Source organism: Saccostrea cucullata, unplaced genomic scaffold (genome assembly GCF_032062105.1).
Source record: "Saccostrea cucullata isolate Sc308-1 unplaced genomic scaffold, CSIRO_AGI_Scuc_v1 ctg297, whole genome shotgun sequence".
Taxonomy (NCBI): domain Eukaryota; kingdom Metazoa; phylum Mollusca; class Bivalvia; order Ostreida; family Ostreidae; genus Saccostrea; species Saccostrea cuccullata.
Window position 1 is genome coordinate 39,172 of NW_026929962.1, and position 27,795 is coordinate 66,966.

Below are 27,795 nucleotides of genomic sequence, written 5' to 3' on the forward strand. Positions count from 1 at the left end.
GATAATAAAGTAAAAGTGTTGACCTTTTTTCCACCCATTGACAGCAGGACTGTATACTGGGCCAGATCTCTGACAAGGAACCTCCTTCATGTATTTGGCAATTCCAAGTTCTTCTAGAAGTTTGGCAGCATTCAGGGTGGAAAGCTGAGATCCAATAGCAGCACCTATACCACTGAACCAGTTTGTCAAGGAGAAATCTTTATCAAAAAACAAGAGACAGTATAAGTTAGTTAGCCAGCTAGCAAGCCCAATCAGTGATTTACACGTACATTCATATTGAATTCAGTAAAAAAAAAAAAAAAAAAAAAACAAGAAGAAAAGACTAAGCAGATACAAGAAGTTATACTGAAAATAGATCAACTGAATTATAAATTTTGATACTTGAAGAAAGCATCTTAAGCAAGACTGCCAGGAAATTTGATATTCAGTTTCATTTTTGCCTCGTTTGCCCTATGGACAAATGTGCAAATCTTAACTGAGGCAAATTCACTGAAGAAGTCAGCTGTGACTGGGTAAATTTATTACAGATAATTATCACGTTAAAATAACACAAGTAAAATGATTCTGTATCCAGTACATCACCATTGTAATTTTGGTCCTTATTTGGAGTAAGATCTTAATTATTATTAAAAACTTAAAATCTTGCTTGTTATCTGACAAATACAGACCAGATGCAGCATTATCTAAAGAAACAGATTATAAATGCATCAAGTTTAAGCTGCTGCAAATTTAGAGTTCAGGTACAGCTTATAGCACGAAGTAACCCTGGAAATATAAAATGTCTTGAGAATATGACACTAGAAGTGTAGCATAGACTCATCTCAGCCTTGCTGAGGTCAGATAAAAGCAGAGATTTCTAAAGAAGACAAACCTGGTACTGTAAAGTTAAGGTTCCAGTTACACCCAGGTTTTGGTATCCTCTGTTTATCAAACAAAAGAGACTGGTAGATACAAGTTTTCTCCTCCAGACACATCTTGATTTCTGCTGTTAACTCTAAGTCACTCCTGTCAATATCTTCAATCTTGTACCTGTTTTATGTAAATTTAACAAAACCTTACTTTTACATCAGTGAAATGTACATGTATATCTGGACATGAAAGAACACTGTTACAAAAGCATGTACAGTGGACCCTCATTTATCCGGACGCTTTGGTTCCCAGTCAATTTGTCCGGATATGTGAAGCATCCGGATATCTGAATCACCAGTTAAACAAGACAGAATAACATTTAAAAATTTTGTTCCGATGAAAAATCGTCCGGATACTGAAGCATCCGGATATCTGGCGTCCGGATATCTGAAGGTCCACTGTACATGTAAAATATCCATGGAAATATTTCTAATGCAGTATATTAATATTATACTTACCTCAACTGGACCACATCCATCAAGCTGAAGCTGTCCTCCACACCTGTACATACATTGATACTTTTAAATGACCAAGTAAATGGAAAGGAAGTAATACAAAACTTAAATCTTATTAACTATAGTTGCTTAGTTTCAACAAATCAGGGGAAAATGCAAACATGCATTCACACGACAAGTGATTTTTTTTCAGATATCTTCAATTAATGAACCATTTTAACAACAAAATTAAATTACCATTTTGGTAAGAGAACAATGTCTTTTCATAGGAGAGTTTCTCTATTCCCACTTTGAGAGTCTGGAGACAGAGATCCAGATCGAGGAAGAAATGTATTGTCTGTTGTAGAGGATCCTGAAAATCCAGACAACATTCCACAGCAGTACAGTGGCTCATCAGGTGACAGCTGATGGGAAGGGAACTAGTTAACTGGGTCATGTTACCCACACCAAGGGGACAGTCTGAAAACAACAGGATTCATTCATTTCTTAAAACTATGTTAATATTAGTATAATGACCTACATTTGTCTCCCTTGTCTCGCTGCATTTTATGAGATCAACCATGAACTACTCACCAATTTTCCATCCAGTCTGACCCTCAGTCTCTGGAAGATAAGCAGCTGACCTCCTGTTACATTGTTTTACCTTGGGCAGTAGGAAATTGGTGATCCCTAGACTCTCCTTTAGCATGGACAGATAAGTAGTTGACAGCACTGAGCCTGGGGTCAAGGACATGTTCTTGTACCACCCTGAGATGGAGAATCCTACAAAATACAAGAGGCCCAAGGGCCACATCGCTCACCTGAGCACATCTACTAGGAAAAATCACATATCAGATCAAAACTGAAAGTTTACTGGGGGGGGGGGGGGGGGGCTTGAATTTTAACCCTCTTGGGTGTCATGATTTGAACAATGTACAATCTACACCACCTGAGGATGATTCCATATAAATAGAAAAATATCACTAATCATGGCTTTGAAGTACTTGAAAAGAAGATTTTAAAAGGTTTCCCTATATATCCTTATGTACAACTTTGGTCGGCTATTTTGTGCCCAAAACTAGCCCCAGAGGTCATGATTTGAACAAGCTTGAATCTTCACTAACTGAAGATGATTCCACATAAGTTTTGTCTTTCTTGGCCCAAAGGTTCTTGAGAAAAAGATTTTTAAAGATTTTTCCTATATACACCTATGTAAAACTTTGGTCAGCCATTTTGGCCCCACCCTAGCCCCGGGGGTCATGATTTGAACAAACTTGAATCTACACTACCTGAGGATGATTCCACATGAGTTTCATCTTTCCTGGCCCAGTGGTTCTATAGAAGAAGATTTTTCCTATATATTGCTATGTAAAACTTTGGACGGCCATTTTGGCCCCACCCTAGCCCCGGGGGTCATGATTTGAACAAACTTGAATCTACACTACCTGAGGATGATTCCACATGAGTTTCATCTTTCCTGGCCCAGTGGTTCTTAAGAAGAAGATTTTTAAAGATTTTTCCTATATATTCCTATGTCAAACTTTGGTTGGCCATTTTGGCCCCACCCTAGCCCAGGGGGTCATGATTTGAACAAACTTGAATCTACACTACCTAAGGATGATTTCACATGAGTTTCATCTTTCCTGGCCCAGTGGTTCTTAAGAAGAAGATTTTTAAAGATTTTTCCTATATATTCCTATGTAAAACTTTGGTCGGCCATTTTGGCCCCATCCTAGCCCCGGGGGTCACGATTCGAACAAACTTGAATCTAGACTACCTGAGGATAATTCCACATGAGTTTCATCTTTCCTGGGCAAGTGGTTCTTGAGAAGAAGATTTTTTAAAAATGCTAGTAATTTTTCACTAATTCATAATTATCTCCCCTTGGAAGAGGGCGTGGCCCTTCATTTGAACAATCTTGAATCCCCTTCAGCTAGGCCATACTTTGTGCCAAGTTTGGTTGAAATTTGCCCAGTGGTTCTTGAGAAGAAGATGAAAATGTGAAAAGTTTACGACAACGACGACAACAACGACAACGATAATGACAGATGACGGACAAATTTTGATCAGAAAAGCTCACTTGAGCCTTCGGCTCAGGTGAGCTAACAAGTCATCATGAATGGCAGGAAAATAATGGAGGGTATGCTTGTTTGATTAATATTTGTTATCAATGTCTTATTACACTTAAAATGAGTTACAATAAAAAAAATTATGAATTGTGAAATACCGTATAAGTAGAATTTTTGGCGAGGATTTAATTTTGGCATTATTAGCGAGAGTGCGGACATCACTAAAATTGAATATCGCTAAAAATTAATTGCGTATTTTTTGTAATAGCTTCTTAACTAAGCATTTTAAAATCGCTAAAATTACTTCTCGCTAAAAATAAAATACCCAATTTTAGGTAGAAATCGCTAAATTTGCGTCTCGCTAAAATTTCCACTTATACGGTATATCAATGAAGCAGAATGACACACCAGAGAAGTCAAATGACCAGTCACAGCCAGGTTTTGGTAGGTACACATCTTTTACAACATCATGAGAGATAATACATGGCTGCCCATGTTCAAGACAAATCTCAACTTTCATGTTCACAAGGTATTTGGCTTCGAGATCTTCAATACTGTACCTATTAAACAAAGAGCAAGGATTTGTTTGACTGGTATCATATGAATTAGTGTATTTTTTGAAAGTTCACACAAAATATAAATGTATGATATGAAATAACAACTTACTCTATTCTGATCACATCCTTCATCCAATAACTTTTCTTTGATCCTTAAAAACCCATAGAATAAATTTTTAGAGAATCAATAAATTCACACTTACCGTTAAGATACTGTACAAGAAAAATTAAAATTTTCAACAAATGAAATGCTAGTAAACAAAACTTATAAAACTTTTAAATACCAAATGAATATGTCAACAAATTGATTTTAGTTCTGTATTCTTCTATTCCTAATTCAAGTGTTTTGAGGCATGAATCTAAGTCAATGAAGGTCTCAAAGTTCCTCCCAATAGATTCCATGGCTAAGCAGCAGTGGATCTCTGTACATTTAGAGGATATGGAGCACAGCACAGGCAATGAGGATAAATCAGGCTTCTGGTATGAGGAGGACTTCGGGCAATCTGCAATGTTAATTTCTATTCCAAAGCACAAATGATTTTTTTGTCTTTTGATGTATAGAGAAAAGTCACACAGTTTGTTTTCAATTGGTGATAATTGTACAAAGTGAAGTTTTCCACTGATCTTTAACAATTCTCAATATTTTTTTTGTTATTCCAACTGTGGTGACAAAAACTTCTTACCATCATTCCAGCCCTGGATGGTCCTATTCCCACTCTGTACACTGCACTGCTTTTTCTTCAGGTAACCAGCAATACCAAGATATTCCATCAGCTGGTCAGTTGCCAATGATGTCAATTTACCCATGTTAAAACCCATTGAGGACTTCCAGCCATCCAAGGAAAAATCTGCACAAATCATCAGGAAGATAATGGTTAACAGTGAAAGTTGTGAGAAAATACGAGTATAGCATCTCTACTGAGGAAAAACATTCATAAAGCAAAAACTCTTTCAAACAAAAATTACTTGAAAAGCTTGCAGCAAAATCACAAATGTTCTTTGGAAGGCGTTGTTGTTGGAATATTGGAATTTCCAGTATACACTGAGATGCTGAATCAAAGCATACACTAAATCTCAGATCTACCAAGAACTGATTCTCAGCTGCTAAGTCCCAAATCTTAAATCTACAAAATAAAATGACTTTTTCTTAAGGAGTGTACTCTAACAATTAGCAAGCAGTAATGGCTTAAATGCAGATGAAACAAATCAACATACTGTCTTTTAAAGAGCATAAGGTTTATTTTCTGCAGTTTTACCTTTAAAATGACACAAAATAAATTAAACTTGTCTACAACTTCTATTGTCAAATTGTTTCCACTTTAAAACATGTAACATCCATATTTTCAAGAAAAATAAACGTTTGTGGTTATCATATGTTGCATGCATTTTTGGGATGTAAGAATAATTTACAAGACCTAACATCATTTTGCAAGCTCTTGAATTTCTTCAGCTTAACTATAAAGAAGTTGCAGAATTTTCACATAAATATTAAATTCATTTTACAGTAAAACTTCGTTATAAAGAAGTCATGGGGACCTAAGAAATTACTTCACTATATCCATAATTCATTATATCCGTAAAAGGAATTCGTTAAAAAAATACAATCGGGGATCCAAGATAACTTTGCTATATCCAAGAATTTGCAATATCCGTGTTCATACTAAACAAGTTTTACTATATATAAAATAACATTAATAAATATATCTAACACAATTAAGTGTCATCAACATACTTCATTCTGACAACATTGACCAGTCTGACATCTTTTACCACACCAAACTCAAATTCTTGTAAATAGAGCTGGAACTGTAATTTATCAATCCCAAACTCCATCTTCAGACTGCAGGGATCAATATCTAGATACACATGGAAGTTGTGATGAATTGGTGCAGCGCCTATACAGCAGTCAATCCCAGTACAGGACTCCGACACGGCACACTTCATGTTGGAGGGAAGTGAGGGCAACGATCCAATGGGTTTGGAACAAGCTTCAATGTTCAATTGCACATTATTTATCAAAGGCTTAATATACCAGTATTAGACAATTATAACACACTCCAACACCTTTTTACACAGTAATCAATAACAAATATAGGAGACAATTAACATAATAGGAAATTCATTACAAAACTGGAAAATTGAAAAATCCACATTAAAAATATTCCTACTAATTATTACTATTATACATACAGTTTTTGAGTCCATTGTTGTTTGGATTGTATGTCTGGCTGGATAATGAACAGGGTGGGTCATCCAGATACTGAGGTAGACCTAAAGATTCCTTAAGTTCATCAAGAACCAAGCCTTTTATTTGATCAAAGGCTGTCAAGGCATTTTCCTTCATAAAACTATCCAAAGTGAAACCTTCATAAGATAAAAAAGAGAATAATTTACACAAAATGAAATATATTCAAATAAATTTGTTCAGGGACTTTCATACAAAACACTAGTTTATTACATTCCAGTCCATGCACACGTATACACACATAAATATCTTTAACAATGTCAAATGGCAAAAATAAGATCAACTTCATAAAAGTTTTCTTACCAGGGTTAAGGAAACCAGTGCCCCACTGACAGATCTGCTTGGAAAGCTTGGCTTGATCGAGAATGTTGACATTGATTAAGCAGTCACCTCCATCCTCCAGGCATATTGCCAAATCTACAGTCACTACATACACCCCTTCCCCAGCATGGTCCCAGATGGTGTAACTGCAACAATCAAGGTCATAATATAACCATCAAATTAAAGTACATTGTAATTTCATAAGCTCAAATTAAAAAGAAAAACTTGTTACCCAAATTTTACAACTCCCTTGATAACAATTTCTTTCCTCACTCCTAAAATGAAAAAAAAAATAAATAAAAGTGACATTGCAAATGTTTTCTACAGGTTCTTGTACATTATTCCATTCAGGAACATGTATGTATTGAATTTACTGAAAAATGTAAAATTTGAACACTCATATTTACTTTTTGAGGTAAAGCTACCTTAAGGTTTCTAAACAAATCAACAATTTATGAATTAAAAAAGGCTTACAGCAAACTTAACGTGAATTCATGCTTTTTGATGTTATATACCTACTATTGCAAAATCAGGAATATTGAGATATAAAAAATTAGACTGCATTATAAATTTGATACTGCAAAATTGTCTTGGCGGTGAACAATATCCATCATGATTATGTTTTCTATAGATACATGTACACTAATTTACCAAATTCAAACAGCTGTAGAGAGAGAGTTTCTGTCAGTTTCTCAATCCCAAATGTAATTTTCTGGTTACAAAAGTCAATGTCCAGTTCCACTTCGAATGTCCTTCCTATTTTGCCCACCTCTATACAGCAAGATACAGCTGTACAAGACTCCTTAATGTTACAAGATGTTGTTCCACGAATTTTGAAAAGTGGCAGTTTTGTTGGACATTCTAATGAAAAGAAATGCAATTAATTTCAATGATCAAATTTCTAAATAAAGTCTTTTTCTGTAAAACTTGTATATCATACATGTATTATTATTAATAACTAATCATATAATGCCAGATTGCATTAAGACATGCTACAATCCTTAGGCCCAGAGAGGGTTAGAATGACTTTGATGGTGAAGCTATACAGACCTGATGACCATCCATTTTCCTGTAACCTGTTGATACTGTATGGTGGCTCTGAGCGGGAACAGGATTTCTCTTTCATGAATGAATCAATGCCCAACAGCTTGAACAGAGAGTTGGACAAAGCTGTAGACAGGCTTCCATCCAGTGACAACCCTTGCTCATTCATCCAGTGTGTCAGAGAAAAGCCTTTAAACCAAAGTAATATATAGCACTAGTCACAAATAACAGTTACTATATTTGCAATATTAGATTAAAGTGAACAAAAATGAATTTGATTCCTTTTCAAACCGATTATCATTTTTTAAATTGGTTTAGTCCCCCCCCTAATTTGACAAATTTTCAAGAAGTTTTAATGGTAGTGACTGCTTTATTTTACCTTTTAAGGAGAAATCCATTGCAAGGTCACAGTTAAGGACAGGAATAAGGACTTTATTGAAGACTGGGACATCTAGTTCACATTTCCTGGGCTCCAAACAAACAGAAACTCCAAGGTCAAGGACATATTTCCTGGACACTTCTAACTGACTAGCCTTGAATCTATATTAATATTCAGCACCAATGAAAAAAAGAAAATATTGAGCCATGTTGCAAAAATCATTAAGAAACAGGGGAGAATGTTTGAACTCACTTAATAAAAATGATGTTTGCAATGTCAGTCTTTATTTCTTTTCCTACAAAAAAAATATGATAAAAGAATGAAAACATTTCATCAATCAATCATTACAATTTTGTAAATTTAACAAAATACATGTATTTAATAAGCAATTGAAACATGTCTATTTCATAATTAATCTATTTTACCCCAAAAATTGTTGAAATCCAGAAGTCCATATGAGAAGGTTTTCTTCTCTATTCCACCAGAGATGACATAATTACACCTGTCAAAGTGGAGGAAAAAGTGAAGCTTTAGATTCAGAAGGCTGAAGTCCACACAACAGTCAATCCTGGTACAGTTCTCTGTCAGAGCACACTTCACATTTTGGAATGGAATCGCTGGTGGTACTACCCAATCCAAGGGACAATCTGCAATACAGGGAGTATTATCAAACTTGTTATGATTTTATAACTTTTTCCTCCAATAAGAATATTATTTCTAAGCACAAAACAGTGGAAACAAGAAGTCTATTGTGGGTCAATGCTTACTACTAATATTCCCACTTTAATGTATAAATACAATGGAAATTTGGCACAGACAGACAACAAATCTGTTATGGAAAGACACAAAAACAGACAGATACATAAGGGTAAAACAGTATAACCATCTCTCCTTAGGAGCAGGGTTTAATTTAAATCAGTTTAATATATGAGCTGGGAATTAATCTGTACAGAACATGTAGCAGTTTATGAGAAATTATCAAATTATTCAGTTCTTACTATTTTTCCATCCATGGAAACTCGGAGAATACAAGTCACCAGTTATATCACAGGGTTTGTCCAGTAAAAACTTGTCCACACCTAACTGTTGGATTAACATTGTTTTGGCACTGTCCTTTAAGTCATCCAGTGAAGGAATTCCCATATTTTCCAGCCAATTGGACATGGAGAAATCTACAAAATAGAAAACATATCGTTATTCTGTAATAAACAGTAACTGTATAGTTTTTCACAAATTTAATTATACGTGTATAAATGCATTTCACACAATTACACATGTATGTGTATAAATTTTCATATTGTTAAAAAAGATTTTTTATTCAATATATTCCAATCCAAAATAATAAACTTACTGAATTCTCCTGTCACAAGAGCTCTTATAGACGGTAGCTTTGTGTTGGTAAACACTGGAATGTCAATTGAACATTTTCCTCCATCCAAGCAAACAGCTGCCCGGGCATTGAAAACATAAACATTTTCATCTGATATTGATTTTATGCTGAATCTAGAAAAAAAAATATATCATCCTCTAAATTCTCTTACTAAAAATAAAATTTATTTCATGAAGAGAAACATTTTTATAATGAAGCTTACATTGCTCAATCAGAATGAAAAATATTTTTGTCTTGGATCTAAAAAAAAAATTTCTTCAAAATTCAGCTTCCTAAATTTGACATAAATGGCCAAAAAATAAAAGCAAAATTTATTATTTCATCAATTTAACTGTAAAGCTAATTGAAAAAAAAAGAAATAAGCTGCCATTTCAATAACAGTATGTACAGGACTTACATAAACTTAATTAGTCCTCCAGCAACTTCTACTTTGATTTCATTTCCCCAAACATAGTCAATAAGTTTAATTTTTGTTTTTAAATTCTCAAATCCATAACTCAGTTCAAGTTTGTCCAGGTCCAAATTCAAAAACAGATGTAATCCTAGTCCCAGACCTGGGATCTCTGCACAGCATTCTATTCCTGTGCAATAGTCAGGGATGTAGCAAGACATTGGATCAGGAATCTTGGAAGGCAAAAATGCTATGGTTTTGGGACATGCTACAAAAGGAAAATATAAAAGAAAATTATATTTTGTGACAAGTTAGATATCTACTAAATAAGAATATGTCCGTCTGTCTAATTTCCAGCATTTTTAGTGATTAATGAGTAACGTATCAAGACAAAACAAATATGGAATAAATATTATGATTTCCCCTATTTGGTAACTGTTCATGACCTTTTACCAAACCAGATTTGTGCTTTCTATCTCTTATCCAAAGGCAATGGGATGCAAAAAAAAAACATAGTTGGATTAAAAAAATATCTACATGTATGGATAATCAAACTTTTTATACTTTTGCAGAAATATAACAAAGGTTTAACGAGGCCGAGTCTAATTATTTCTGCCCTAGGGATTTTGATAATTTTTTGATAATTAATTTTTACTGTTTTATTTATTGTTTTAGGATTAAAATATCAATGTTTACCACCCCGTTTTCATAGTGGGCCATCTTAAATGTTGTCAAACTTTACTTTATAATCCTATGAATTTGTAAATGGAAAATCGCCAAATTACACACATATTTTTTGTATTTCTGAGGGATTTCTTTTTCATTCAAGTAAATGAAAGTAAATGTAAAAAGTCACCAAATTGTGAAATTTCAAAAAAGTTCACCATCTCGATTGGTCTAGGTCGAAGCCAAATACCTCTAAAATTGCCATATTACGGTAAAAATACATATCTATGGTGACGTTGTTAGAGCCATTTCAACGTTCTTTTCCCAATAATTGTCGTAAAATCACATTTTCAGATCAGTAGGAGTTGTAGGAGTTACAAATAATGTTAATTTTGTATTAAAATTTAAATAATTAATGACTGCATGAAATTAAAAAGCTGCGCAAAGTGATGCGCACTCGAATTAGACTCGGCCTCGTTAATTCATGCCATTAAAACTACTGCACAATAAGGGCAAAAGTGCTCTGTTAAAAGTAACAAGTATTGTTTGTCAATAATTTCACAATACAATAATTGTATTATGAATCTCAACTTTCTATTCCATGTTTAAAAATGTATGCAATTGCACACATGTTTTAGTTAGCTTAAATTAAAATGATCTGGTGAAGGAATACAAAGTAAGGAATTGGAATATTTGTTCAATGACAGATTTCTGAAAAAAGGGGTGAGAGATGCGAAAATAAATATCCTCAAAGCAAATGATGCCTTACTGTTGTGCATCCCCTCTACAGATGGAATGTATGGTGATCTTGTTCTGTCACACTTGGTCTTCTGAAAGAAATTTGTCAGGTTCAGTTCTTCCAACAATAACATCTTTGCTCCTTCTCCTAGCTGCTCTCCAATGTCCAATGCCTTATCTCTAAACCAGTCCGAGATAGAAAAGTCTAAAATAAAAACATTAACATTTTTATAACAAAACTTCTTTTATAAGGTATCGCAAATTCCTATCTTCATTTTCAGCTATTAAAATCACATATAAATAGGCTCTGATTTAAAGATTTTTTTTTAATTATGAATGAAATGTATATTTTACAATTAAATACAAACTTTTGAAGTTAATGAGAGCCCGCTGGTCGCACACTGGGATTTCCTGGTTTTGAAGCAACTGTAACCCTTCTTCAGTTGGAATACAGTACTTCTTTCCATCCATAGGTAGGCAAATCATCACCCTCACATCCACAATAAAGCCTTTATTTCCCTCCATTTTATCAATCTTATATCTATATGTAAATTAAATAAGGCGAATTTTTAGTGCTTAATACAGTATGTTGGAGGTCACAAAGTTGCATACTAAGTTCAAACATTAAATGGTGACTGAATGTCTTTTATCATTTTTTTAAAAGGTTTCCTTACATGATTTCAACAGGTGCAGGATTTCCTGATCCAAGTGTCAGAGACTTTTCTTTTCCTAAACAGGAATAGATAAAGAAAATTTGTGAAAAGTACATAAGTTAATTCTATCCCATAAGGAAAAATGTACATACACCTACACAGGAAATATCAGCATTTATATAAAAGTTTCCATTTTATGCTTAATACATGACAAAAATATTTTTGAAAAATATCAGGCTACTTGAAATGGGTTCATACCAAACTCATACTGCAGAAGGCGGGTTTTTAACAAAGTTTGTGTTCCAAACCCAATGTCAATGCCAAAATCACATGGGTCCAATTTGAACCAGAAAGGAATATTCTTTGTGATTTTAATGTTTCCTAAAGGAATGGTAAATGTCAGGTCAAGGCTACAGTCTATCCCCCAGCAGTTGGGAGGCTGCACACAAGTCACCATATTTCTTATTGCAGGGGGTAGGTACTTTCGGAAGTCAAAAGAAATAGGACAATCTACAATAAAAAATATTGGACATTATGAAATAAATATAAAATTTATCCTAACCTTCCCAAGTTTATGCAAAGAATGTAAGATTTGTATGAGTTATGATAATCTTCCTTGCCACTTTAAGAAATGTTATACTACATATAAGCTACACAGATTATGGCTACCATAACTTACCATCTGGTCCTGGTGGTAGCTGCACTGGTCCAGATTTAAATACCATCTGAAGGATAAAACATTATTTTACATAACTTTGTACACATGTTTATAAACCCTATCAACCCCAACCTCTTCTTAAACAGGACTATAATGCTGCACCCCTCTTTTGTCCAGCATTCCCAATACAAATTTTTGTGATGCAAAATATGTGACAGCTCTTTATATTCTTGTGATGAACCAATGTTATAGAACTGTTTGATTCAATAGATTGCTATTTCCACTGACATTTAACTGGCCAGACACTAAATGAAGTTAATTGAGTTATATTGCTATATCAACATTATATTACCCTATATACCCGCCTATAAGTCGGTTGTATTTTTTAAGCTTATGTTAGAAATATTGACCTTCTAAAATACCAATATCTTTATATCTCACCTATAAGTCGGTCATAGAGTTTTGGATCAAAGTTTAACTCCCAAAAATCTTACTTATAGGCGAGTATATACAGTAATTCCTATAGAAAACAAATCATACTTACGTCAAGATCAAACTTTTTTAATACCAGCTCAAATGCTTCTTCTGTCATTTTCCCTCCAATTGTCTGTAAAAGGCCGCTGAATGACCCTCCACCTTCAAAATTACATTTGCTTTGTTTAATTCAATATCTACCATTACATTGTCAACAACTCACTCTACATTCATTTTTTTATGTTTTCTTTAAATACCTGGGAGGACAAATTCTCCACACAGTGGAATAGGAATTTGAATGTTCTTCAGAAAATAATCATCTAAAAAGCAATCTCCAGCACATATTTTCAGTCCAAAACTCACAAGAAACATGCCATTTTCAACATCTCTATCAATTTTATATCTAAAAAATCAAGCAAACATTTATATTCAAGTTGTAAAATATATTTACAAGAATTTAAATGTCCTCCAAAAAAGAAAAACTACTTTGAATGTATGGTTTTCAGTTTAATTTCATTTATCAAATATATCAAAAAGCTCTCAACACTGAGGAAAAGAAGTTACAGCAAAGATTAAATTTGTGGATAAAATGACAAGTAAAGTAACATAAACAAATAAAAAACAAAAAAAAATAATTAAAAAAAGGGCCCATGGGAATCATCACTCAACAGAGCACTTTGGTTAAAGAAAATCAACAGAGCACTCTGACAAGAGAAAATCAGACCAACTTCTTGAAAAGTTAGAAAAAAATCAATGTGATCCTAATCTATGCCCTCCCCCATCTAAAGGGGTTATGACCTTGAATCTAGCAAGTACTGTAAATCACTTTTTATACGCGAGAACTCTATTTTCGTGTAATTATGCGAGACAGTGTGTTTCTTGAAAATTAAAATCTCGCGTATAAAAATATTCCTTACGATTATATAGAGGAATAACAACAATTCGTGAAAATTATTTCTCGCTTACGAAGAGTCAATGACAATCTTGCAAAAATAAGGTGTCGCAAAAATTTAGTGATCTACAGTACATTTTTTGAAGATGCTTTCAGAAGATTTTTTCCCATTTGGCTCTGTGAGCTTAAAAAAGTCATCAGCTTCTCTCTAATCTTACTTAATGGTCATAAAAATTAACTTACTTGACAATGACATGCTTTGAAATTTCTGCAGTTTCATCTTTCCCTGTAACACACAAAAAATATATTGATATATAAACAGTATAAACAAACCTTGATTTCTCAATTTGTTGGGATAAAAATAAACATTCCCATACATCTAGGATTATATAAATTAATACAAAAATAAAACTCGCCCCCCCCCCCCCAAACAAAAGAGTTTGTCACAAGAAAAACTTGCAACAAAATGCAAAAGAAATGGCCAAGGTTAAGAGTTTTGTGGACAAACAGACAGACAGATGGACAGCTAGAAAGTTCAACAAACAAACAAAAATTTATATGTCTCCTAATATTTAATTACAAAGGTAGGAAAAACTTGTGTAAACATCAATTTCAAACAAGATGTGTTTGTGAAACACTATGCGCCCGGCGTCAACAAAATTCGAAAAAAAAAGCTATTTTTAGTTAATATGTCATAGTCAAGGTCACAAGGCCATTGACCTTGATGTCATTTGAAGGAACTTTATTAGTGGAGTATGCATACTAAATATGAAGTCCCTATCTCCTATGGTTCAAAAGTTATGGCAAAAAGAGGAAAAAGATATTTTTAGCATATAGGTCACAGTCAAGGTCATAAGGTCACTGATCTTGGTGTCATTAGAAAGAACTTAATTAGTGGAGTATGCATACTAAATATGAAGTCTCTATCTCCTATGGTTCAAAGTTATGGCAAAAGGATTTAAAAAAGCTATTTCAGACGAACTTAGCATAAAGGTCACAGTCAAGGTCACAAGGTCATTGACCTTGACGTCATTTGAATGAACTTTATTAGTAGAGTATGCATACTAAATATGACGTCCCTATCTCTTATGGTCCCAAAGTTATGACAAACAGTTGAAAAAGCTATTTTTAGCATAAAGGTCACAGTCAAGGTCATAAGGTCATTGACCTTGATGTTATTTGAAAGAACTTTATTAGTGGAGTACGCATACCAAATATGAAGTCCCTATCTCTTATGGTTCAAAAGTTATGACAAACAGTTGAAAATGCTATTTTTAGCATATAGGTCACAGTCAACGTCACAAGGTCATTGACCTTGATGTTATTTGAAAGAAAGAACTTTATTAGTGGAGTATGCATACCAAATATGAAGTCTCTATCTCCTATGGTTCAAAAGTTTTGGCGAAGGTTAAAGTTGACGACAGACAAACAGACAAACAGACAGGACAAAAACAATATACGCCCCGGATCTATCGATCCGGGCGGATAAAAAGGATAGACATACCCCAATTGTAACTCAGAAGAACCTTTGTGTATGAAAATCCCTCAAATGCCACCTGGAAGACAAAGCTACAAGGGTCTAAATCTACATAGGCTCTCAGAGTCTTGGTGTAGGTCTGTCCAAGAAGTGGTACTGTGATATCTGCCCAGGCATCTACCCTCATACAATCATCCTGTATTGCATAATACAGAACTTTTCCAAGATCTCCAGTAATCTCAGGAAGATGGACAGGTACTTTAAGAATGCTACATGCTGTCAAATTAAAGAAATTCATTAAAAAAAAATATGTTAATTCACAGCAATTACATTACTGAGAAATGTTCTGTGGTTCTTATTTCTTACTCTTGTTTACATGTAACACTGTAAAAGTATGAATCCTTACTGTATCTCAATGACTTGTTTGTGTTTGCTTTTTATGTGTATCCTTTTGATAATTTTTTACTCATATTGAGACACCACCAAGTACTGAAGGATGGCTGTAAATTAGATCGGTACAGTCTCTGGAGATATCTGCATACATTTTTATTTAATACTATACCGAGGTTCTGCTGTTCTTGAGAAGATTTACAGTGAATTTTCATATATATCCCTGTGTTAAGGTTTGATCTCCAGTTGCAGTCTCACTTAACCAAAACTCAAACAAAGGAGTATATATGACAAGAGCCAATTTTGGCCCCCCAAAAATCAACATTTTAGAATGACATTCAAATATGTTTAATTGATATTCATTTTGTAGAGGAGATTATATTAGAAATATTTCCAATATATTTTTCACAATTATATGCACTCACTACCTGTAAATGACATGAGAAATAATGCTATTTTTGCTATCTAACAAAAAAGCCAAAAATATGCCTTTTTCTTGATGTTTTTTTTTATGGGAAACATAGAGCGCAGTGTAGAACATACGTAATTTTTCTGTCACTAATTAGCATTGGATAGATACAATTCTTTGGTAAAAATATAAATCTTGTTCTAGGCTGCGCTCTATATTTTCTGAAAGAAAAACTGCTTGAAAATAAGCACTTTTATACAAAATATGCTAAAATGGCGGGAAAACGTTATTTTTATGATGTCATATTTCTAAAATAACGACATTTTTATCAAAATGAATATAACCAAGAAAGGTCGCATATATAGCTGTACAAATTTAAGCTATATATAAAGTACAATTAAGATATTCATTTTAAGGGGCCAATTGAGACACTTACCATATATCGCTCTTTGAAATTGACAATCATGAAAGACACTTACATAAATCATCTAACAATAATCTATGGTTAAGAATTTCTCTGCTTCCATCTGTGGATAAATTTCTTGACATCAATGCTGCCTGTATTTGCCCTAATGTCATTTTTCCTGGTCTTGGAGAAGGTTCACTGTCTAGCAGCATTGCCTTAAATGAAATAAAAATATTCAAAATGAAAAGTTCATAAACTTAAATAGTTTTAGAAAATCTACCCAATTATAGTCTTTACTAAATGTACAGTCAAACATTGTTATCTCAAACTCAATGGAACCCTGGAAAAAACTTCGAGAAATTCAACGGTTGAAGATATGGAGGGTAAAACTAGTAAGAACAAGAACACAGTGTTTGTGAAACACTGATGCCCCCGTATGGCAAAATAGCTAAGGTTAAGCTTTCTCAAATACTGATCAAATATGTTGGTGCCTAAAGTAAGGCCTTTTCACAAGAAATACAAATGTGAAATATAAAACCCTAGCACCACCTGTTTAAAGGTTATGACCAAGGTTAACATTTTTAAATGAAGGACAAACTCCAGGGTCAAGGTCAAAGGGTCAAGGTTGTTGATGATTGAAGAAAGGCCTTATCTCAAAGATTACATATGGGGTCTCAAAGATTACATATGGGAAGAATAAAAGTGCTGGCCCTTACCATTCAAAAGTTATGGCCACAGATTTTGTAAAAAGTAGGTCAAATTTCAAGGTCAAATTTGTTGATATCCAATGAAAGGTCTTGTCACAAGGATTACAAATGTGTAGTATGAAAGCTCTAGCCCTTGTTGGCCAAGGTTAAAGTTAGTAAAAAGTAGGTCAATCTCCAAGGTCAAGGTCAAAGGGTCAAAGTTTTTTTATATCTAATGAAAGGTCTCCTCACAAAGATTGCATATGTAAAGTATGAAAACCCTAGGTTTTACCATTCAAAAGTTATGGCCAAGGTTAAAGTTTTTTTCGTAAGTAAGGAAATCTCCAAGATCAAGGTCAAAAGGTCAAAATTGTTGGTTTCAAATAAAAGTCAAAATCGATATTTGAAATTCCTAGTATCTACCGTTTAAAAATCAGGGCCAAAGGAAAAAGTAGAATTTTTTGTGTTAAAATGGGTTAAACTCCAAGGTCAAGGTCAAAGGGTCAAGATTCTTGATATCAAATGAAAGGTGTTGCACAAGGATTAAATATGTGACGTATGAAAGCCCTTAGTCCTAACCCTTTAAAAATTATGGTTAAGGTTGTATTTTTAAAATAGGTCAAATTCCGAGGTCAACGTCAAAGGGTCAAAGTTCTTGGTATCAAATACAGCGTTTTCTCACAAGGATTACATATGTGAAGTATTAAAGCCCTAACCTTTACCATTCAAAAGTTATAGCCAAAGTTAAAGTTTTTTCATAAGTACAAAAATGTCCAAGGTCAAGGTCAAAAGGTCACAGTTGTTTGTACTCAATGAAAGGTCTTTCAACAAAGAATACATATATAAAGTAAAAAATTCTTGGTATCTACTGTTCAAAAGATATGACCACAGTAAAATTTTGGAATTTTTGTGTAAAAGTGGGTCAAACTCCAAGATCAAGGTCAAAAGGTCAAATTTGGTGGTACCCAAAGAAAGGTCTCGTCACAAGGAATAAACATGTGAAATATGAAAGTCATAGCTCCAGTGAATCAAAAGAGACAGAGAGACAGACAGACAGCTAGACAGACAGATGGATGGACATGAAAAAAACTATATACCCCCGAAACTTTGTTTACGGGGTTATAAAAAAGTGGTTCAGACCGCCAAATAACATACCATATCAATGGTATTCAGAATGTAGGTGTTCCAGATAATGAGGTTCTACTGTACATGTTTTTTTGTATTATTTTATTGAATGTTTCTGACCTTGGGAATATGAAGTAATTTTAAAAACTCATCCATAAGTTCTGAGACAACCAATTTTGTCAAGGCTTTCCCTTGCTCCTTGATTCTTTTGATCAGTGCTTCTTTGTCGAAAAGCTTTGTAAAATTCACTGAAATTTCAAAAATAAACAATAGATAATAACAACAAGACTATGAAATTAAGACTATATATCAATTATATTCCTGAGTGATGTTGTACCATACAGTAAAACATGGTTATAGTGAACATGTTTATAATGAATTCACTTTTACAGTGAAGTAATATTTAAATCAAAATTGCATAATTATCTTTATAAAAGTATTTTAAAGTAATCTAAAAATAAAGATCTTACATTCTGGCCATATAAGTGTTCCATCTGCTTGACATGTAGGAATGGGCAGAACTGCATTGTCCAGTAAATTCACAAATAGAACACAGTCATTTATGTCTTCAAAACTACAGAATCCTACACCAAATGTTGCCAGTGCAGCTTCCTTTCCTTTAGTAATACTGTACCTGTACAAATGATGCAAGAAAAAAATCTCAAAATATGTAAAACCCAAATTATATACATCATAAGTCTTCACTCACTATGAATGCAAGTTGAGTTTACATGGGAAAGTTATCTATAATGGAAAAGTTATATATAAAAGACTTTGTTTTAAATAGTTGCATGATACCTTTGTGTTTATCATTCAAATTTCACATGGTGAACTGAAACTTACTTGACAACCAATTCAATGCCACCCATAAGATTTATCTTGATTCCTGTTCTCAATTCATTTTCAAAACCTGAAGGAGAGAAAATTAATATTTACATCCACATTCAAAGTATAAAAAGCACTATTTTCCTACAAGTAAAATTAGGTCCTTACCATCAAAGTTCAGACTGCCTTTAATTTTGATTGTGTAATTGAACTTGTCGAACGCCATCACAAACTGCATTGGTTCTGAACATGGATCAAATCTGGCCCAGAACTTGAAGACTTTCAGGAACATGGCGATTTTGACATTGATGCAACATTCCACTCCCAAGCAGTGACTGTCAAAGGTACAGTAGACATCCTTTGGCATGGTGAAGGACATCAGTGGACAGCCTACAGTGCAGAACACACAACAATAACTCCTAATTGTAAGCAAGTCTCACATATAACTCTATAATAAATGTATAAACTCCAGCTACCTACTTTGGTCGAGCTCCAGAAGTCTGGCCACCATGTCCTCCCTGGAGCCTGACGTGTCTTTGCCTCTCTCCATCAACTCATTCATCAGCTGATCCTCAGTCATTTCATGTGGGCTAACACAGGGCTTATTTTCTATGAGTTCCTGAAGAAAAGGTGAAATAAGAATTTATGTATATTTTTCTTGATAAAATTAATAGTTAATGAAAACTTTAGGTATATGCATGTATATCAATGATTTTTTTCCTGAGGTCTTAATTCCAGTATCATTAATTTCTAAAGTTTTACAATACCGTATATTTTATAGATAAATTATGAGGATTTAATTTCTAATACATGTATGTACTCCAGATTGTAAAATTATATCAAAATTTAACCCACACTGTTCGGACAAGCAAACAAACAAAATATCTACATAACTTTGGGAAAATATTTACATACTTTGATGGTTATCATCACTTTAGCCATTGCTTCTTTACTTTTGACCATTTTAAGCTTGTCTAGAAACTCAATGATTGTCCCAAACTTAAGACGGCGAATGTTGAATTTCTGCAGGAATTTGTCAGCAGCCTTCAGAAGTTTGGAAAAGAATCCTATAAAAAAAATCACAGAAAATAAAACACTTCACAACTATAAGTTAAATTTTCCAGAAATATTTGCAGCTTTGTTTTGAATTAATTTTGACACCTTTTCCGGTCTTGGTAGGAGCCACTGTTGTGGTGGTAGTGGTAACTGGAGAATTAGTTCCCATCAAAGCTGGGCACATATCTTCCTGATCATCAATCTCCATAACATCAGTATTCGTTGACTGGTCTTGCATGGCATTATAAGCACTGTCTGGATCATCTATTAATTTAAAATTAAATCTAAAATTAGATTATTTATTAAAAATCTAAATTAGATTTAAAGTTGTGAGGCTTGTGTAAGCCTAATTGATATCAACTCTTTTTCACCATTCTTCAAAACATTTGCTTTTTACTGTGTTCACATTGAGTAGTTGCCTCCTTAAAAAAAATTACAAGGTATACAGAGTAGTAATGGTTCAATTTGGCCACTTATTTAATGTAAAATTAATATACAGTTAAAATGTGATATTATATAACGAATTTCTTGAAAAATGTTTGTTTTATAACAAGCATTGATTTTGATTCAAAGCTTATACAGAGGCCACAAGAGGAACATTTTACTACAGTTCCTCAACTCTTACAGAATTTTGTCAAATCTGAGATGCATTTCATCTCTAAAAACATGGAGCACAAGCTTGCCTTTATGAGATTTTCTTACATAAAATGTACCTTTAATACTAATACACAAAATATATAAATTTGGTACATAAGCAATCTTCTGCTCTGTATTATCTAAAACAAATTATGCTTATGGATTTTAAATATCAACCTATATTAATACATATATATATACCTTTAATATCTGTGGTGAAATCAGGATCAAAAGATGAGGGTAGGTCAGGTATTTCTGCAGCAACTTCTGTGTTTGAAAATCATTATTTTCTGGCTGTTGGACTGAGTACTTTTCTATAAAAGACTGTAGGCCATGACAATCCCCTGTGTATCAAAAGTATTTCCATACAATTTCATAGATATAATCTGTCTGCTCTACTTGCAGAACCTAAGTTGTACCTTTGCATTTATTCATCTTGCATTTGCTCCCAAATGCATACCAAATTTTATGGTTTTGAAACACATGGTATTTTGAAGTATCATATGTACTGACAGAAAGAATTAACAATCCTATCACAAACATAAGAAAGATGTGTAAAACACTTATGCGTACCTAGTCCCCCCAAATTAATACCACAAGTCCAAAAGGGCAAAAATGGCACAATTGTCCCCAAAACAAAACTTGACCTAGACATTCATCTGATAAATATGTACACTAAATTTCATTTCAATATGTGCAACAGTTGCGAAGAAAATGAACGGAAACTGAAAATAATTGGAATTTTTCTAAGTCTAAGGGGCATATCTCTGTCAAAAATGGTGCAATTGTACCCAAAACAGAACTTGACCTAGATATTCATCTGATAAATCTGTACACTAAATTTCATTTCAGTATGTGCAACAGTTGTGAAGAAAATGAACGGAAACTGTAAATAGTTGGAATTTTTCTAATACCAAGGGGCATAACTCTGCCAGAAATAGTGTGATCGTACCCAAAACAGAACTTAACCTAGATATTTATCTGATATATATGTATACTAAATTTCATTTCAGTAATTGCAAAGGTTGCAAAGAAAATGAACGGAAACTGCAAATAATTGAAATTTTTCTAAGTCTAAGCGGCATAACTCTGTCAATTATGGTAAGAAAACAGAACTTGACCTAGATATTCATCTGATATACCTGTATACCAAATTTCATTTCAGTATGTGCAACGGTTATGAAGAAAATGAACGGAAACTATAAAAAAAATCCGAGAAAAGCAGCAAAGCAATTTGTCCTCCCTTCTTCGAAGGGGGCCATAATAAGAACAACCTACCTTCAGCACAAGTCTATAATCATCGCACTGCTGTTTCCATTCCGGCATAGTTACAGGTTTAAATTCCAAATATTTTGTAGGGTCTATATAATCACCATCTTTGAAGAAAGCTACATGTATGTGATTTTTGCACACTGACTGCTTTGCTGTTCCAATTGGTTGACCTGCTGCAAACTAAATTTTAAAAAAATAAGGTACATGAGCCATAATTCCATCTAGTGTTCCCAGTTCTTATTAGCCAAAACTATATAAAACTATTTAATCTCCACATCCAATATATCTGTCTCCATAGTCAACCCTTCTTTTAAGCTATCAAAATTTTCAAAGTTTCCCCCAAAATGTGTTACCTGAAATAAGAATTTTGAGTTAGGTGATGCAATATTTTGACTTGATTTTTACAGGTCTGGCCTTTGGTTAAACTTTTAGAAATATCTGCAGCAATAATGCATATCTTTGACAAAATTCAAATATGACAAGGCAAAGAATATGTAAGAAATACAAAATTAGGTCAAACATGAAGGTCGAGGTCAATGGGTAAAATATTATAGCATGTTCAGGAACATTTTGGTACTATACTAAAAATGTACATGTCAAATATGAAACCCTTTTTTCTGTATCAAAAGTAATAAGAAAAGATAACATTTGTGAAAAGTAAGCCAAATGCATGTATCAAGGTCAAGGTCATGGGTCAAACATGAAGGTCAAGGTCAATGGGTAAAATATTATAGCATGTTCAAGAACATTTTGGTACTAACAATGTACATGTCAAATACGAAACCCTTTTTTCTCTATCAAAAGTACTTAAGAAAAGAGAACATTTGTGAAAAGTAAGCCAAATGCATGTATCAAAGTCAAGGTCATGGGGTTGAAAATCGTAGTGTATATAAAAAGACCTTGTCACGGGAATACATTTGTGTAATATGAAAACTTATCTCTTCTCATAAACCAAATGGTGTAAAGGATGAGGATGAAGAACCAATTTTTAAGTCTCAAGTTGATTATGATTCTCTCTCTCTCTGTAATTTAAGTTTACAAATCAATCATTTTCTTGTCATTGTCCAAATAAATTCGACTGACCTGTTTAAGAAGTGCTTTTACAATTAGAATGTTTCTATGTTGGAGTTATGACCAAGGTTAAAGATTTTGAAAAGTTGGCCAAATTTTAAGGTCAAGGTGTCAAAAAAATTATAGTGTATTTAAAAAGATCTCGTCAACGGTAATATACTTTTAATTTCAAAGTTATGGCCAATTCAAATTAATGTTAAAATTTTTGAAAGTATGTCATACTTAAACGTCTAGGTCTCTTGGTAAAAGATTATAGCATATTTGAAAAGGTCTTGTCACAGGTAATGCACATGTGAAAAATGAAAGTCCTATCTCTTCTCATTCAAAAGTTAAGAACAAGGTTCAAGTTTTTGTGATATACTAGCAGAAGAACAGACAAGTGTTATAATGTCCCCTCACTTTCATGACAAAAATTATTATCCAAGACACATTCTGTGTCATAGCAAAGTTATTTTGGATCCCCAGTTACCCAAATTTTTACAAATTCTTTAAACGAATATAACAAATTATGGAAATAGTGAAGTAATTTCATAGGGCCCAGTAACTTTGTTATAACCAAGTTTTACTGTACAAGATTTGTCTGCTAAATGTCCAGTGGTTAACAGTATGATTTAATGCATATTCACACGTACTCCAATCCAGTCCCACCAGGCTTCAATTCATAATGCACAAACAAGAAAAAATAATTTTGGTAGAAGATTTTTTTAAAGTTTTCTTCCTATATACTTCAATTTAAACTTGGATTCCCTATTGTGGCCCCGTCCTACCTTCAGTGGTCATGATTTAAACAATTTAGAATCTACACTAACCAAGGATGCTTCCACATAAGTTACAGCTTTTCTGGCCAAGTGGTTCCTGAGAAGAAGATTTTTAAAGTTTTTTCTATTTATTTCTATGTAAAATTGGATTCCCTTTTGTGGTCCCGCCTTACAACCAGGGGTCATAATTTTAAGAATTTAGAATCTACACCATCCCAGGATGCTTTCACACAAGTTTTGGCTTTTCTGGCCCAGTGATTCTTAAGAAGATTTTTTAATGACCCCACCCTACTTTTATATTTTCTTGATGATCTTCCCTTGGAAGGAAACTTGGCCCTTTTTAAACAATTTAAATTCCCCTTCACCCAAGAATGCTTTGTACCAACTTTGGTTAAAATTGGCCCAATGATTCTTGCATAGAAGTTGAAAATGTGAAAAGTTTACAGATGGACGGACATTGGACAATGGGTGAACAGAAAAGTTCATTTGAGCTTTCAGCTCAGGTGAGCTTAAAACTGGTTAAAATTCTTAATAGAAGCTCATTTTGTTCAATGGTTATTATAATCCACTATAAGTATCTACATAAGAAAACCTTTGGTAATAATTCACTTGAATGACCCAGGAGACCAACTAAACTAGAGGTACTAAGAGCAATGAGCTCACTAAATGATACCCCCACCTCCCATATGAATATATTGGCAATGTCCATGTTTTGCTATGGGAAATCCAAAATATATGTTTCAGATCAAAAAGTAAAATAGGAGGTCACAATGGCAATATGTAACAAAGATTCTGTGAAAGTCTCATCCAATTTCATTCAGTGGCAGAGAGGATTAAGTTGCAGATAAGAGATGGGTACCCCAAAGTGTAACAGATGGAAGAGCAGACAGCTGTACAGCTAAAAGTTTAAAAGTATGTCAAATTTATATACCCTCCCACTTTTCAAGTGGGGGGTATAAAATTATAGAATGAATTTCATGGTAAAAAATTCTATGAGTCCACATGTCTTTTTACAGAAGTGTAATATTACTGATATAATTAAATTTAAAATGAAAACTAAAATATTACAGTTTTGATTTTGCTTTGTTATTGGTGATACTTACAGATCTAGGCTCGTCTTCCTCTATACTTGATTTGGCTTCAATATTGGTGATATATATGATGGCCTCCTTCAGTGAGCCTCCCTGTACCACTAGCTTCACTGTGTCTCCATCTTCTCTTGTGACCTCTCCAGCAAAAGGGGCAACTATCTGTGATGTGACATATTTCATACTTAATTCATCATATGGTCATTTAAAGATCATTAAAACAAATTGAAATGCATCTTATATATTATCATACGTACATTTCACATGCAACATAACTGAGTTATTGGTAAGTGTAAGCATTACCTACATATATTATAACAAAAGGCCCACAGGCCTTATAGGTCACCTGAGTATTGTGTATCAACTTTTAAACAATTAAATTTGGTTCGTGTTTTAAACCAGAAGCCATGAAAGTCACAATTCACAATTTTGAAAGAGGCATCATTGCTTATCATAATTATTAACTTAGCATGCTTATTCTACTTACTTAATACCCAGAGGTAGATCAGAGTAGCAAAGAAAAATGCACTTCCACTTTATACCCAATTGTGCACCTTACCCCAAAGGAACCACTGACCCAAAGTCATTTTCAAAATTGTGCAAATTTTACATAAAATGGTTTTTATCAAAAATATATTTGCATTTTTTTAAAATTTATTTTCAAGAGAGCCCAGAAAAAAAAACATGCTGAAATATTTCAAAAAACTATATATACACGGCATAAAACCCAGAAGCAAAGGAAAATATTTTCAAAGAATTAAGGACCCTCTCTACAAAAGTGCAAAATTTTTTTTGGACTTTGAAATAAAATTATTTAATAATGGAGTTAATATTGAGCTTAAAATTTTCAGGGTTTTCATTTAACTGAAAAATCAAAGGAAACACTGTAGATCTGGAAAAAAATTGCTGTTAATAAAAAGAAAATACAAGTCATAAACATAGTTGTTTTCTTGGCCTTTAAAAATGTTCCATTCCTTCATTACAAATTGTAATATTGTGAAAATTTTTATTTCTTAAACTTGAAGGGCAGATATTCAGAAAAATACCACTGCCAGTGTAGACTGGTCTTAATGTATTTTTCTATATTTCTGCCCTAACACCAGAACCCCTACAGGGCCATAAAATTCACAATTTTGAGTTCTTGTCCATCATAACGATGTGCTTAGTTAGTTTATTTAGTACTCAGAAGCAGAGAAGAAGATTTTCAAAGAATAAATGCATTTTCACAATATAATCAATAAAGCCCCACCCTAACAAGGACCCTTAAAATTTAATTTTGGAAGACACTCTTAAAACCAAACTATGTTTAATAGTTTTTTAATCTCAGAAGCAGAGAACAGACTTTCAAAGAATAAATGCATTTTACAATATTCAATGGTAACACTAGAACCTCTGACCCTGGGGCCATAAAATTCAAAATATATGGAAGAGGCACTCCTTATCATATTGTACTTAAGTTCAAATACCCCAGAGAAGAAGATTTTCAAAGAAATAATGCATTAATGCATTTTCACTATAAAATCTATATAGCCCCGCCCTAGCACTGGAACCCCTATCCATGAATTTCACAATTTTGGTATATATGCTCATTTCATTCAGTATACAAAGTTGAAATTGTTCAGTTTTGTGAAAATGTTTAAATGTTAAAATTGCTAATTGTATGAGTTGGGATATAGGTCACCTGAGTTACTCAGGTGACCTAATAAAATCTGCTTTTCTCTGTTTACTGTGGAGAGGAAATTTAAAGACTGCCTGTTGTCCAATACAGTTACGCTGCTACTAAATGATTAAAAGGCATTGTCTGTTGTCAAATAAAGTTAGGGTGTAACTAAATGATTACTGTTTTAGCATCAAGTTTAGCTGGCCAAAGTCTTTTCTTTGATACATTTTTCAAATCTTCATTGTAAAACTATTGCCAAGAGAGCAGAGAAATTGCCATCTGAATATTTCTTTAAACATATAGTTAAACAGACAATCTGAGAAAGAGCTCATTTATGATGAATTCCTCACTTGAGTGTTGGGCTCAGGTGAGCTTAAAACAGTTTTTAACTATCAAACGAAATGCTCTTGATTGGCAAAAAAATTGCAGCAAAAAAAAAAAAAAATGAAACAAGTCAGACATACTGTTTTCCCACTATCTATAACAATGTCCACTCCTTCATGCTTGTAATTCGTATGGCCACTTCCAAGACTTGAAGGATATTCTCCACTGCCACTACACTGGTCATCTTTTTCTCTGCGAACTATGGGGAAACTCCCATGAGTTCTCGTTCCAAACAGGGAGTCTATTATTCCTCTGGCTGTTTCATATCTAGAGACAAGACTTCAATAATTATTACACTCTTAAAACCAAATTATTAAGTTTAATATTTTCTTATCTCCAATAAGCAGGTACAGTCAAACCTTGTTACTGATTTTGGTGGAGCATAGAAAAAAATATATAAAAAGATTCCAGATATTGAAGTTCAAATCCATAAAGAAAGACTCTAAGACTCATAAAGAGAATTAACTACATATCCATGGTATTTCATATATCCATTTTCAGAATAACTAAGTTCAACTGAGTTTTGTCAAATTTACTGTTAAAATTGCTAATCGTATGAGTTGGGTATTGCTTATAAATCAATAACAAATTTTTATAGGCTTTTTTAAGGAAGTTATATCAATTCTTGAGTAAAAGTTTGAGACCAAGGTAAAAAACAGTAGTGATTTTCCATCTACATGAATGATTAAATACATACAATAAATGCTATACTTGTACATGTATTAAGTAGAA

General features: G+C 33.3%; 1 protein-coding gene across 1 annotated transcript in view; it reads right to left on the minus strand.

The window, feature by feature from the left end:
• LOC134282530 (uncharacterized) overlaps positions 1–27,795 on the minus strand; it is a gene marked incomplete at its 3' end in the record, with an annotated part of 79,707 nt that overhangs the window by 38,247 nt on the left and 13,665 nt on the right. Inside the window, 44 exon segments of the mRNA XM_062764933.1 lie at positions 24–197; positions 872–1,029; positions 1,368–1,410; positions 1,602–1,823; positions 1,938–2,126; positions 3,821–3,972; positions 4,079–4,121; positions 4,254–4,472; positions 4,653–4,817; positions 4,936–5,093; positions 5,702–5,957; positions 6,160–6,333; positions 6,518–6,681; positions 6,768–6,810; positions 7,187–7,396; positions 7,586–7,768; positions 7,959–8,119; positions 8,211–8,253; positions 8,384–8,605; positions 8,957–9,130; positions 9,310–9,461; positions 9,746–10,007; positions 11,175–11,348; positions 11,512–11,684; positions 11,818–11,872; positions 12,055–12,306; positions 12,476–12,521; positions 12,999–13,090; positions 13,186–13,331; positions 14,064–14,106; positions 15,325–15,573; positions 16,576–16,717; positions 18,434–18,561; positions 18,784–18,947; positions 19,157–19,223; positions 19,307–19,528; positions 19,619–19,757; positions 20,054–20,205; positions 20,300–20,458; positions 21,032–21,109; positions 21,112–21,144; positions 22,105–22,282; positions 25,035–25,181; positions 27,144–27,330. Coding sequence (XP_062620917.1) covers positions 24–197; positions 872–1,029; positions 1,368–1,410; positions 1,602–1,823; positions 1,938–2,126; positions 3,821–3,972; positions 4,079–4,121; positions 4,254–4,472; positions 4,653–4,817; positions 4,936–5,093; positions 5,702–5,957; positions 6,160–6,333; positions 6,518–6,681; positions 6,768–6,810; positions 7,187–7,396; positions 7,586–7,768; positions 7,959–8,119; positions 8,211–8,253; positions 8,384–8,605; positions 8,957–9,130; positions 9,310–9,461; positions 9,746–10,007; positions 11,175–11,348; positions 11,512–11,684; positions 11,818–11,872; positions 12,055–12,306; positions 12,476–12,521; positions 12,999–13,090; positions 13,186–13,331; positions 14,064–14,106; positions 15,325–15,573; positions 16,576–16,717; positions 18,434–18,561; positions 18,784–18,947; positions 19,157–19,223; positions 19,307–19,528; positions 19,619–19,757; positions 20,054–20,205; positions 20,300–20,458; positions 21,032–21,109; positions 21,112–21,144; positions 22,105–22,282; positions 25,035–25,181; positions 27,144–27,330 — 6,593 coding nt within the window.